Source organism: Symphodus melops, assembly GCF_947650265.1.
Source record: "Symphodus melops genome assembly, chromosome: 16".
Taxonomy (NCBI): Eukaryota; Metazoa; Chordata; class Actinopteri; order Labriformes; family Labridae; genus Symphodus; species Symphodus melops.
Genome location: NC_136706.1, coordinates 12,027,461 through 12,041,732, shown reverse-complemented (window position 1 = coordinate 12,041,732; position 14,272 = coordinate 12,027,461). Strand labels below are relative to the sequence as shown.

Here is a 14,272-nt window from a genome sequence, read left to right as displayed (position 1 = left end):
GCTCATCATCTTTATGAGGACAAAACGGCATGAGTCACAGCTTGGCAAATGGTACAGTGCAGATGACTTTTCTCAACATTTAGACTATAAACAAGGGCAAACTGAACAGAGCAAGAAGCCCTGAATATCATAAGTAAAATGTACATTGGCAATTAGACCTTCAGACAGAGCAGAAAGTAGGAGAAAATGATGCACATTGTTTGGAGCTATTAGTGTACGCAATCCATTCTTAGTAAATGATGACCTTCGTGTTTTGGAAACAGTTGGGAAAAAAACTGTAAAAAAAAACCCAATGTAAAACGTAATCAAAACTCTAGAGTTGTTTCCAGGCACATGTTGGTCATTTTCTTTTCTTTCTTTTTTTTTTTTTGGGGGGGGGGGGGGGTTGACAGTGCTTTATGAGCTTTCACACTTTCAAGTGTATTTGCACAGAATATGGAATATGGTATTCCAGACATTTAAACAAATTAAGATGATTAGACACCACATTAATACTTTACAGTAGAGATTAAAGGTCCCATATATGCAAAATGTTTTTCCTGAATCTGGTAATAAACCCTCGAAGTATAAGAAGAACCCGTCCCCTCCATCTTTTACCTGCTCCACTTTTTAGAAAATGTGTGCTCAAACAGGCTGTTTGTGACATCACAAAGGGCAGTGACCCCTCCCCCAGGTGTGTGACACACTCACAACAAGGTGTTTGTTCTGCCTTCTCACAGTAAACAATATGGCATGGGGCGAGAAAGCCCAAGCCACATCCCCTTCCAGATATGACACAGCTTAATTTAAAGCTATAGACACAGAAACAGCCCGTTGTGAACAGGACTAAAATAAAGGATCAGAATGGATTTTGAGCAAGAAACTTTAAACTCATGTTTAGGGAACTTGGAGACTTATTTTTACTTTTAACTGAAAAAAGATTACAATATGTGACCTTTAAGACTCATAATACAAACCTGAGAAACCATTAAATGATTGAAATGTAAATTACAATCTACTGCTTCCATCTGATAACAGAACACGTAGCAGGGAAAAAAAGATGGCCAGAGAGATTCTCCGGTCACAAATTGCAGCAACTGTCATGGATGAATAGAAACAGATGAGTAAGCTTTGGGGAAAAGATACAGGGAAGAAGAGAGGAGCAACTCCAGAGAACATAAATAGTTAATGATGTCTTAGCCGCTTTGAGAAACACACCAGACCGACTTGTAAAGAAAGTTCTCCATAAACACGCTTACACTGAAAGCACAAGCAAACATTGTGAGACAGAATGCAAATACCCACAGCAGGAGAGCCAAGCTGAACATTTCACACTATCCTGCGGTGATCAGAGTTTAAATTGTCTTATCATGAAGATTGTAAGAGCTAAAAGTGTTTTATATCTGGAAAATCCAATACCTGAAAGCTATTGTTATGGCCCTCATGGAATGCAACAACAAAAAGCAGCCAAAAGCTAATGTAGCGTTCAGATGTTTAATTAGAGAAATCGGTACAGCACTTGAGTACTGTGAAGAAGCCTGTGATTTTCAAGCTCTTTGAGGTTTAATCTTTTGGAAACTAATGAGGCATTTTGGTTGAATTTTAACGTATATCCTTACAGGACAAAAAAACTTTTGATCACTGAAGGAAAAATGCTGTCTTTAAAGTTTCGGAGTACACACACACACACTGACTTGTGTGACAAACACACACTGTGAGAACTACTTCACAGGAGTTCATCATCACTGGAGTGAGAGAAAAAGCAATGAGACTTTTTGGCAGATTTCCTGCTCAGCTGGGGGTGACAAATTGCCAAAGCGCTCTGTCACAGCTCTACTTAAAGGCCGCTAACGGTTTCATCTGCTGTGATTTTGATCTAAGGCAGCCCGCTGGAAATGCATATTTCGAGCAACTTTACTTTCATCATGCAACACGGAGCAATTAGGTTGACTTTGAATTGTTCTTTCGACAAGACAAAGCTCTATGAATCAAAGTTATGCTGATGTAATTCTGATGAACCAACACATATTTCCTTAGAGAAGCAACTTTGAAGATGAGTATGTGAAACCAATCTTCATAGAAACAGCACAGAGGTGTCATGAAGGTGTTATTCTGTCAGAATAATCTTCTTTCTCAGGCTGTCAAACAGGCAGTTGAAGGGGGCAGGCAGCAACTCAAATTCACATTTAAAATGAGTTGAAAGATTACAGCCACAAACTTTCTCTGCACACACTGTATGCACTTTTGATTGGTCTAAAAATCTTAATCCTACTATAAAATGTGATGTAGTGGTGGTGATGATAACGGGTCACGTGGTAAAGCAAGTGAACATTTCTCAATAAGCAGACAAGCCGACAACATCACATTTCAACTCTTTTCAAGTTTGTTTTTTTTAACTTTCCACTTCCATTTCAGCTTCCACTTTGAAAACATTGAAATGACAATCTAAAGTTGGTCTAAATTGGATAACTGGTGAGTCAAGCTCATTCTAATTCAAGCTTAATCTCATTCAACACGTAGTTGAATTATTTGACCACACACCTGTGAACCATGTTTTTGCATTTGGATTGCCATGGCAACATTTTCTGCGGACTTTATTTTAATTTGAATAATTAAAAGCTTCCCACCTATCACATTTATTTGATCTCTGACATCAACAATTAATTCTTGTTGAGCTATTTCCAAAGCACAAACAAACCTACAGTATTTAAACTGTAGAAGAGGACTGTAAGCATGTGGCCTACAAACTCTGTGAACTTAAAGAAGTTACATTGACATGATACTTATAATACAGTGTTCTTAAACAAACTGGCATCATCCAAAAGTAGGTTAAAACCTACATTAATTTCAAGTTATGATTTAGAAAAACAACAACTGATTATGTTTCGAGAATATTCTTAATATACCATCATTTTGGTCTTACAGCTTGTCCTAACACCATGCGAGCGAGCTTCAGCGGCAAAATCAGCCTGATTCTATTGCTTCCAATTCGTGTTCCTATCTGCCCTCGAGCAATGCAACGCTGCACAACGCAGCACATTGTTGCCCTTCTCCTCTCTGTTCCTTGAGACGAGGAACGAGGTGGCTCTACAAGGCACTGACACTTGCTTTAGCTTGTTAGCTTGATGTACAAAGTGGTGAGTCCGTCATTGAAATGTTGAGCTTTGACTTGTCGGCAACACCGGAAAAAAAGTTTTTTGCTCGATGCAATGTGATATATAACGCTTGCATGATGTTAGGACACTGTTAGTGACAGTTTGCTGAAATTTAAGTGTTGCCGTGTATTGTGTGGTTTGTGGCAGGAATGATAGTTTTATCAATCGCTCACATTTCAGACACACATTGTTATAAAATAATTCTGTCTGTACAACTTTCTAAAGTAAGATGATCAATGTGATTAAAATGTGTTCTCCCAGGAGGAGGCTGACTCACCTGAGGGTGAAAATTTGAACTGTAGAAAGTGTGGACAGGGCCAAAAAAGTGGAAAGTGTTTCTCTCTGCCGGATGGGTTTGGATGGAGCCATCACCACAAAGTTATTGTCCAGCTTCAGCTCAGACAACGGCTGAAACAGTCGAACACTTCCAATGCGCTGCATCGGTGTGTGCCCTGCAAAATATCCCATCGGCCTTGGCTGGTCTGTGTGAACCGAGCTGCCTTTTCTGGAATCCTCTGAGCTGCAGTCTCCGCTATCTGTGGTTTGAACCATGTAGTAGAGCTCCACTGGAGTGCCCTGGGCCTGCTCCGAGACCCTCTGCCTGCCAGGCCTGACAGTAGGTGGGCTGAACCAGCTGGCCAGTGGCTCCAGCTCAGCCACACATATCCCTAACTCACCTTTAAGTCTGCACGTTCCACGCACTTCTTGAGTCTCGTGGAAGGCAAACATCCTGACGCAGGGAAGCTTGTGGATGGCGCTATAATCATCCCAGTCCCTCCCTGCGATGTAGAACAACACCTGAACCTTTGGCCAACTGGGATAAATCCTCTCACTGATAATATAGGTGTGGACCTTCCAGTTGAACGTAAACAGAGGTGGTGAAGATGATGGTGGCGATGTTGGCTCTGATGATGAAGAGAAGGATTGAGTGTTAAACGGCCCTGGCAGCGTCTGCAGCAGCTCTAGAGGAACGGGCTGCTGGACTGACAGCGGCCCGTAGCTGGCGTTGACAAAGGGCATCTGTCTGGCCTGGTGGATGAAGAAGGACTCTGTGCGAGCCTGCAGGCTGGAGTTCCTCATTATGTCCTGATTGGCCTCCTGTAAGAAGAACGCCGACTCTGCATTAAGGATCTTGTAGCTGACAGGCAGATACATCGGAGTTGGGCCTAACCTCTGTAGGCCCTCCAGGATCACTTTGCAATCCAACACTGAAATAGAGAAGAGAGAAAGAAGACATAGAAGAGGTTATAAAAGTGTTCACCTTTGCTTCAACAACTAGGTAACAACACCAGGAGTCATTCAGGACACTTGTGGTTGTGTGTCATACTTCCTCTATGGAGACGATATTACTTGATGAGCTTCTTCTGAAAAAGAATTTGGTAGACTCAAGTCAAAACAATTGTGTATTCTGTTCTTGAGATTTCTCATTATGACATACTAACTTCATCTGTTTTTCTTTTTTTTCACTTTATACCTTATCACTGTCTCATTCCTGCTTCCTTCCCTCTTCTATGCCAACTTCATCTCATAATTCCCTCCAATCAAGTTAAAGATAAATGCATGGTACCCGTCCTTTGTTAATATGCATCATACCCAATTTTTGTAATCTGCAACCTTTTCTTTTTAACTGGTTTTACACTCACACTTCTTTCTTAACCCAGCAGACCCTTCAGGGTGCTGAAACACGTTTCCTTCCCTTCCTTTCTCCACCCTGGAAAGCATCCCAACCCCCTGTTTTTTTTCCCATCATTCTCTCGATAGCCCATAAAAGGATATGGATTTTCTCTCTTGAACCGTCCATGCTGTTGAAGCCGTGGCATGGCAGTGATTTGTGACAGTTCAAGGCAGCAGAGCATTGACCGGCTTTCTCGATGGACAGAAGCTGCTTCAGGCAAAGCACTTCAGAAATGACAGACCGAGAAGAGGAGAACGTGAGCATGTGTTTAAGGTTTACACCCCCTTCTACACTCCAGCTCTACCACAAAGTTTAGGATAGAAATGTCATGAAATAAGAGGATTAAATTTGATATAAAACATTAAAACATAGGTAGACTGGTGTGAACATGCCCTGACTCACAGAGGCGTAAGTTTTCGAAAGCAGGCAGGCTGGGTTGAAATCCGACCTCTGCCCCGTATATTATTCCACACTATGTCTCTCAACCTGTTCCCCCCAAACCAAATTGTGTAGACTGATGGGCAGCAAGCCCAAGGACATCACAGAAGTTGTCAACATCCCATCACAAGTATTACATCCACTTTGAACACTTTGGGGAGTATGAACAGGTTAACTCATGCATCCCAGAGCCACCCACCTCTATGCCATCTTCATTTTCAAGAGGGGAGAGAAGAGAGAAATAGAGGGAGATTACTGATTTTTCTCTACAGGCATTATTTATCGTCAATCATGAGGAGATAGTCCAAACTGCAGACAACGCAACTTCAACGCGCCTGGCAGCCCTGACTTATCTATCCTTCCAACTGCTCTACAACTAAATTGTCATATTTCTTCAGAATCATTCAGGTGATTGTCTCATTATACCACCAACTCAAACTCTTTTCTCTCATGGATGGAATTTGTTTTTGACAACAAAACAAAAACACTTTTTATTAATATTCCTCCAGACACAGAAATGCTTCTTAAATTACCAGGCTAAATATGTAGCGTAGTCCATTTGAGATTCTGATGTATCCTCTCACGTAATCCTGTTGTGCATGGCACTGTCGTGGTGACCGATTTCATTGTATCCATGTTGGCCCAAAGGTCCATCCACCTCACCTATTTTGAAGCTCTGATTACTTCCATCACCATCACGCCTGCTATTGTGGAAGTAGCACACCCTGCCATAATGTCTACTTCTAGTCTTTGACCTACTAATGTGAAGCCTGGTACTTATATGCATTCTAATATCTTGAAAAAGGGATTTACCAAGTTAATCCATGATACTTTTAGTCAATCTTAATTCAAAATTTTAAGTTGTCTTGAAAGAGTGGAAATAAGTCTCTTTTTGAAAATGACATGTTTTCATGTCTATATCCTAAAAACATTGTAGTATGCATTGACCAACAACCATCCTAAGTGTCTTAAGATGTATTTGAAATCCTTTAACTGCATCACACTTCAGTGTTTTCTGATCTCTACTCTCTTGCCTCTATCTTGAACAGTCTGGGATTCACACAATTCAATCCCTGAACTTTACTTATTTCATCGACTCTGTCATAGTTATCTGCACAGACACCATTATTTTCTTTCTTAAAATGGGGGTCTGCCTTGTTTAATTTATTCCATTACTGTTATTGTCATGTGATTTTCATTTTGTTGTTGTCCTTTGTGTCATGTTTTGTCACTGTTATTAACAAAATACTTCTCAATAAAATGTATTAAAAATAATAACAACAATATATACAGCTGTGATTTTGTAGTTTATTATCTTACTGCAAAAATTGGCTGCCCAAATAAAAAACAACCACAGACCTGATTAAAGACCTCTGTTCTATATAATCAAATGCATTAAAACGAAAATGATGCTGATGTGGAAGACAAAGTCATAACATAATGATGAACTCTTCAAACTCCAGGGTGAAACTAAATCTTTATTTTCCACCACCTACCTGATGGGGAGGAATACCATAAAGGCCTCCACTGAGACAGTTTTTTTTGTTTTTTTTGTTTTTGTGAACAACTTTTGATCGTTTATAAAACACAGATACAGCAATCAGACATCAGCATTGGCATATTGTAGTAAAAAAAAAAATACAGAGACAAAACAAAAACGGATACATAAAATACCAAAATAACTGAAGAAAAAGGACGAAAACCCAGTGGCAGTAACCCCCTATTCCCCACACCACCCGTCCTTCCACTGAGACAGTTCACAGTTAGTGACTGTTGGAACAAGTCTTGACCATGGGAAGGATGTTTACTTTAAAAAAAAAGGACAAAACAGAGAGCGAGGTCATGTGGGGAGCAGGTCATTAGCTGCTGCTGGATCAGGCTTGTGGTACAGTGAGAGGATTTTCCTGTCTGGATCGGTTTCTCTGAGGGATGTGACACACTGTCCTAGTTTCCACTTTCCATGGCACAGATAAAGCTAAATGCCACATACAGCCCAAAAATATTCAGTTACAATTGCAACTCAAGGTTTAGAAAATCTCCCTTCCTAAGGCACCAGCTGGTTATCATATGCAGAGAAGCAAGTCGATCTAATCTTTAGCCCTAAGCTGCCTTTAGATTTCATGTCTGCAGCTAAATGTACATTTTAATCATGTCTGCAGCAATGTTTTTGCAAATGAAAAAGGGAATAATTAGTGCAGAGAACTTCACCAAGTGTGCTAACTATCCACTGTAAACTCTTGTGGAGGATTTCTGAGCGCCGCCAACAAATCAGGGGTCACATATCAGTCAAGTTATCCGGATCACAGGTCTCCTTATAAGATGGATTTTGTTTATGCCTTAATGTTATAATTATGTACAGTGAGCTAGCAGGCCCACAAGAAAAAAAGGATTCTAAAATATAACGTATTTAGATTATTTTTCATCGTATCTGTAGCTCTTCAAATCTAACTGTGTCACTTTACATTAGTCAGTTTTGATAAATATAATCCCTTCATCTCACCTCCCTCCTCCGACTCATTTTCTTACCATTATTTTAAAGGCCATCATCTGTGTATTTTACCAGGGCCCATGGATCAAATCCCCTGACATACCTTTTGACTGAAATCTGTTGCTTCCACTATTATCTCTAATGTTGCAACACAGACATCCCCTTACTGCTTCTTGGTCTATGGTAGGCACATCTGGTCTAATGTCGTCTAATGTTGACATTTTAAAAGCTTTTGAAATACTAAATGTCCAAACGTCCACAGGGTAAAACCTTGTGAAAGACGTGATGTCTTTCTTATCTGGGTAGTAGATTGTGGAGAACATGCCAACATGCCAAGAACATTGACAAAAGTTACAGTCAGTCTGTGGCTACAGTCTTTGCTAGATGCAGGTGGCTGTGTTGCAGATTGACGATAACATTTAAGCAAAATATTCATCATTTCTTAAAATAAGTAGTAATCCTGGTGCCGAATGATAATGACCTTTATCCATTTATTGAATTAGCATCTCTAATAATCATATCACTGTGGATATAACAGGATAATACTTTTTAGAATAAGTACTGTATTTAGAAAATGTAACTATAGTCAGTTACTGGCTGCACAACCTGTCCATTAAAGCACGGAGATGCAAGGAAAATTAAACACAAACGGTGAACAAGGGAGCTCTCTCTTCCTGCTGAGATGGAGACAAAGAGGCTAATTAGACATTACAAGGTACAAACATCATAAACAACTTCATATTTTTTTTCCAAGCTGCCACTTCTCGAAGAGCCTGTACGTTGTAACGCAAGCTGCTTCAATTAGCTCTAAAAGGTAACGGCTGCAAGCATGACATTTTAAATACATCCTCTGTCTCTGCTCAATTGGAAATAATGGGTTTTTTTTAGCATTAAAAGGAATCTTAAAGAAACACTAATGAACATAAAAAAGACAGACCTCCCGTTTAATCCTTGTTTATGTGCGACTCGGGAAAACTTCCAGCAGCTTCAGAACATTTCTTTGTCTGCATAAGAAACATTTTTCCTACTCATTCTGCTCGGCAGTATGTTTCCCTGGTGGGACTTGTGAGCTCGAGCAAAGAACAGCAATCTGCCGGTTGTGCAGGAAAACAACCGCAGAGCTTTCTGCCTCGAAGACACGTGGGACATGAATAGGCTTTTTATGACACTTGAATTCTGCCAGTTGCACAATGAGAATGTTAGAGCAGGGAGTCACTGAGGAGCCAGAGGTTGTTTAGATGAGATGAACCAGGACACCATAGCACTTGAAGGAACAGGGTAAAAATGTGCAGAGCAGAACAGAGCAGCAGTTAGCCTGTCTACGAGGGACCCACAGAGCTAAGCAAAGGCCTCACTTTAAACTGTCTGGCCAGTGTCATTTAAGACCCACGATTGCAGCTGTGAGATTCTGAATGTGTCATTCATGGAAGTACGCAACACTTTGAATGTGAGTCAAATAAAAGAAAGTGACAGCAGATGAGCTGGTGGGCTTGGACAAAAGGAATGATGTATCACAAATGACTGTAAGCACAAAGTACTGTATTCATATCCAAGTGAATCCATTTCACTTGTACTGTAGTCATATTATTCACTGGGGATGTTTACTGTGTGTGCAGTCAGGAGGGTTAGGATAATACAGTGAGTTGGCAAAAATGAGCATAGTGAGTAATGCTCTGGCATTTCAAGTAAGCTTACATGTAATAAAGAAAGTGAATGGACCTTATACATCAAACAATGTGGCCGCGCTAGTGAGTCACAATAATGTAGAATGCAGTTTAGTGTTGCTGAAAAGTAAAAATGGATGGAGAACTTCAGTAATTTGTAAATGTCCTTTACAATATTGTTTGGAGAAGTACTGATACAGTTTGATTAATGTTTGTGCAGACCTTGTCATGTTTGTTTTTTTTAAATAATTATTTATTTAAAAAAAAAGGTAACTTACAACGTACATACTTACACATGGTCATTAAATTATCAGTGAGAGTATTTGAAGTGTCTAAATCTTGATTTGGATTGTGATACATTTATGAAATGTAGGTGGAGATATGAGCAGAGCATCCAGGATTATAATGGATTATATTATACCATTATAATCCAGTGTGTTATTCCAAGTAATAGATAAAAAAACATTAGAAAAATTGTTGTTGAGAAACACTTCCTAATTCTTTGAGATGATGTTATAAGAGTAAAAAATGAACATAAATGTGCTGACATTTGTGTATGAACGCACGTAGGCATGATCCTCAATAGTTGGCAAGATTTAAAAAATAGGTTTTTATCATCACATTGTGTGATCTGAGGACATAGGATGAGGATATTTGAGTTAACATATCAACCAGAGAGAAAGACGGCTTAATTGGGCCGTCTATTATAATATGTGATGTATATTATAATAAAAAGGGCCATTAAGGGAAGGGAATGCATCTTCAGTTAGTGACACAGTTAGTACGGTGAGACTGAAAAAGAGATGTCAGGCTTTTAATGGAGATACTTGAGAACTTGAGATGACATTTATTGAAAAGAAAATTGAAGTTTGCGTTTCGTGGTTGAATGCAATTGCAAATAGCTCCAGCAGATGTTGTGTTTTAAAGTGCAGTGAACGTTTCCGCATCTTTGTGGAGGGGGGTTTAAAGAAGAGCCGAGGGGTTGTGTGCTACAGTATGATGAGAGCTCTATATGTGGCGGCATATGTGTCAAGACACAATGCAGAAACTCAACACACAGTCCTGTTTGTACATTAACGTGTGTGTGTGTACAGTATGATTAGTTATTGTGCTGTAAATGGATGTGAAGGTGAACTATTTGATACTTCAGTTCAGCTGACTACTTCAATTAACCCGCAAAAGGCTGTAATTTTACAAAAACCTTGAGTAATGGTGTACAGTTTTGGTGTCACCATAATATCATGATCCATTGGCAATGAGGAAAGCAAAAGGAAGTCAAACGTTTGGCTGGAGTTCAGTTTTGTTATAGTTTCTGGATTTTTGGAAGCTCACTCTTTGCTTTTGTGTATCACGGTGAAAAGTTCCAGTTGCCAATTTTAAGATTCCATAATAACTCAGAGGAAACACATAAGGGTTTTTCCACTGTTTAAACGGAAATACAAAAAAAGAACCAAACTTTTAACTCCACTTTAATGTAAATCAACGCCTCTCTTTAATCGACGTGATTATTTTGACTGTAAAGGAAGCGTCTTAGGAAATGAATCTAATTTGATCAGGACAAACGGCTCATGAGGCTAAATGATATTAACAATTGAAAATTATCATTTGCCTAATTATTGTTAAAGATTGGCAAAAGTTTACCAAGAATAAGAAATGCTCCCTCAGTTGTGCACAAGTGACTGTTGTGAAGAATAATTGTGTTGTTTTGACATATTTTGTGTCTTTAAAGAATTTGGTACATTGTGTTTAGCCAATGCAACCAAGGAAAACAGTATGAAGTATTTATTTGTCTGATGGCGCGTGTGTGTGTGTGTGTGTGTGTGTGTGTGTGTGTGTGTGTGTGTGTGTGTGTGTGTGTGTGTGTGTGTGTCTGACTGACTATGAAGTTGTTTGAAAGTTCACAGAGAAGACCGTTATGCAGCCTCAGGCAAAAAACAAAATTTAGGTTTTTACCCAGAATGCACCCCACCGGTAAGGCTATAGATGATCAAACTTTAGTCTCGGAGACCCAGACTGTATCATCTGTATGTGTAGCCCAAATGCATTGAGGACTGTGTGTAGTGCAGATGCCTCTGGCATAGGTACAGTGGACAGCAGTGAGGGGGAAAACAGCATGGAAGAGAGGCGCCGGCTTTCCGTGGCTCTGAGGAAACTGTACGGTACGCTCCGGCACAAGCCGAGGGAGAGAACAGACTGTCATTTCACTGGTGCTCACAAACTCTGAAATGAGATGAACTCAGAAGTCTCTCCCTGAAGCAAAACACGCTTGCGTCTTTTGAGTGAGCTCAGTAGTTTGGGGAATACATGGGAACTCGAAATAAAGATGCAGAGAGAAAGGGTGTCTGTCATTTTCCCTAAATGCTCAGTATTTTATAAATCAGAATCATTCTGACTACCACAGTGAATGGTTTAGTAAGATGATAATAATAATAATAATGATAATACATTAATATAAACATAGCTTCCAGGCACAAAAAGCACAATTACACACAGGTCATATCATATGCAACATCAACAACGTTTAAAAAGGACAATCCCATTCTTGTTGAGTCTTGAGCAATGATTTAAGTATGGATAGATCTGTGCAGTCTGACGTGTCCTCGGGCAAGAGACTTGGTGCTGACGGCGCATGAATGCTTATAAACTGGAATTAGTTTTTTTATGATGGTCTCTTTATATGGCAGCCTCTGCCATCAGTGTGTATATGGGTGTGAATGAGTAGGTGTGATCTGCGGTGTATAAGCGCTTTGAGTTTTCAGGAGACTATACTTTCGCTAAACAAGCTGTGGTCCATTTACCATTTAGATTGAGGGAAAAATCTGGCAAATCAGTGAGACCCCATCAGCACAGGGTTTACCAATTTATAGCCTATTAATCCAATGTTTGTGGTCTAGTGAAGTTACAAATAAGTCAAGGGTTTATGCAATGTTTCAGTGAGACAAAAGAAGTCCAGGTTGGTGTCCATTATAAAGTTTTAGTTGGCTGTGGTGGAACCGTACAGGGATCCTACCTGAGTGGATGATCAGTGACAATAGAGAGCCAACTTTTTGGGGGTAAAGTCTTTCCATCTCTATAATAAACCAGCAATTACAGAGCAGATTACAACTGTCACGAAAAAGCCATGTTGTTAGCCCTGCAAAGGGAATACAGCCAGTTATGGAGGTAGAGAGCTCTGGACGAGGTGGTTGAAGTGGACCTTGGTTCGTTCTGACTTTTAACAGGCAGTGCCGTTGTTAATACCCAGATGAGGCTAGTAATGTTGGTCAGGAGTGAAGGCGGAATGTTCTGGAGTTTTTCCAAGATGAAGGAGACAGTTGTGCCAGAAAAGCAGAGCCTCTTAAAAAAAAAAAACCCTGATGCTTCCAATTATGGAGTTGCCGATTCTCAGAGTGGTGGGAAAGAAAAGTGAGCGAGGGGATGATGAAGGCTTTGCGCTGACGGAAGACATCCATGTGCATGTTCAGTGGCGACACAGCAGACTGAACTAGCTGAGGAGAGGCGGTCTGGATGGGTGAATGTAACTCCCTGGCCGTGGGCTTGGGGGTCCACCAAGGCTTGCTCATAGCCCTTCATCAGTAGCCTGCAGCAGCGGGAGGAGGAGGAGGGCCTACCCCGTTGTTTTGCTCTGCTATCACCTCACGCGTGCCTTTGGGTTTTTGCTGAGGACAAGCTTTTTAAAGTTGCTTCATTTTTTATATCCAGTCATAAAATAAGGTGCTGTGCATTGTAAAATGCCTTGAGCTGACACTCTTTGATGCATCACTTATGACTGAAATATATGTAGTACAGAGGCCTAAGGTTACCCAATCTATCAGCAAGTATAGTAAATCAAGAATAAATCCAAGGCAGAGATCCATCTATCTCCTTCTACATAACAAGTTGGAGTGAATCATCATTTTTTGCTCCTTTACCCAGACACAGCAAACCAATTACTCCATAAGCCCTCTTCTCTCCGTTTAAGCTTTTGTTTCCAAATCCTCAGCCCCCTGTATATATATGCTTTCATGACATATAACACTTCATGTCACAGGATGACACTTACACATCGATTTGTGTCTTTGAAAACAGAAAGAAGCATGTACAGACAAGCATCCTTTTAAATCATTCTCACACTGCTGATCATCCACACACCATCAAGCTCACATACTAGTATACTCAGTATTAACCTTGACCCGTTTAGTGGAGGAATCAAAGAGGTTAGCTCTTTTGTTAAGAACACAACTGCTATTAAAATGAGCAAGTTAGTAAGAAGAGCATTAAACGGCTTGGATTGCCTTTGGATCATGTAGTTCTCTGTTGAGTACACTTCTACTTCCTCTTTAATTTTCTTGCTAAGCATGAGCATGGGCTCATTTTGTGCTTGCATTCATTGGTATTCATATCACGCCTTGGTGTCCAAAAGCAGCGCAGGCTGTTCGAGAAAAGCAATCTGTTGACGAGAGCAGATCACTATCTTAGCCTGCTGTATTCATCTGTAACCAAACAGAGAACCCCCAGATATTATCCATTCACTGTTAACAACTGTTTTCTACATACTAGCACCAAAGTTCGCTTTTTTTGGTTAGTTTGCATCAATCTGACCTGGTGTTTGTGTGTCATGGTGTTATCTATCTAGCAGTGGAGACAAAACTAGTTCCTAAGGGAAACCTGAATCTAATTCTGGAGTCGGCGTCTTAATGGATTGATTGGGTGTGATGATGCGTCTCATGAGATATGATAAAGCACTGCTGTTTTATTAACTGTAGGATATCCCCTCTAATAGATTAACCAATAATGTTGGTTACTACTGTGGAAGTAATGATGGCTAAAGTAAATAACTTCCTATAATCTCTTTAAAACAGGAAAATGAATTTCACGTTTGTAAAAGCATGTG

The 14,272-nt window shown here is 40.0% G+C and overlaps 1 protein-coding gene across 1 annotated transcript in view; it reads right to left on the bottom strand.

Moving 5' to 3' along the window:
• LOC306837056 (transmembrane protein 132C) overlaps positions 1-14,272 on the bottom strand; it is a 108,938-nt gene that overhangs the window by 67,879 nt on the left and 26,787 nt on the right. Inside the window, exon 3 of the mRNA XM_079364535.1 lies at positions 3,412-4,342. Within this exon, the coding sequence (XP_079220661.1) occupies positions 3,412-4,342 (931 nt within the window). The remainder of the gene's footprint in view (positions 1-3,411; positions 4,343-14,272) is intronic.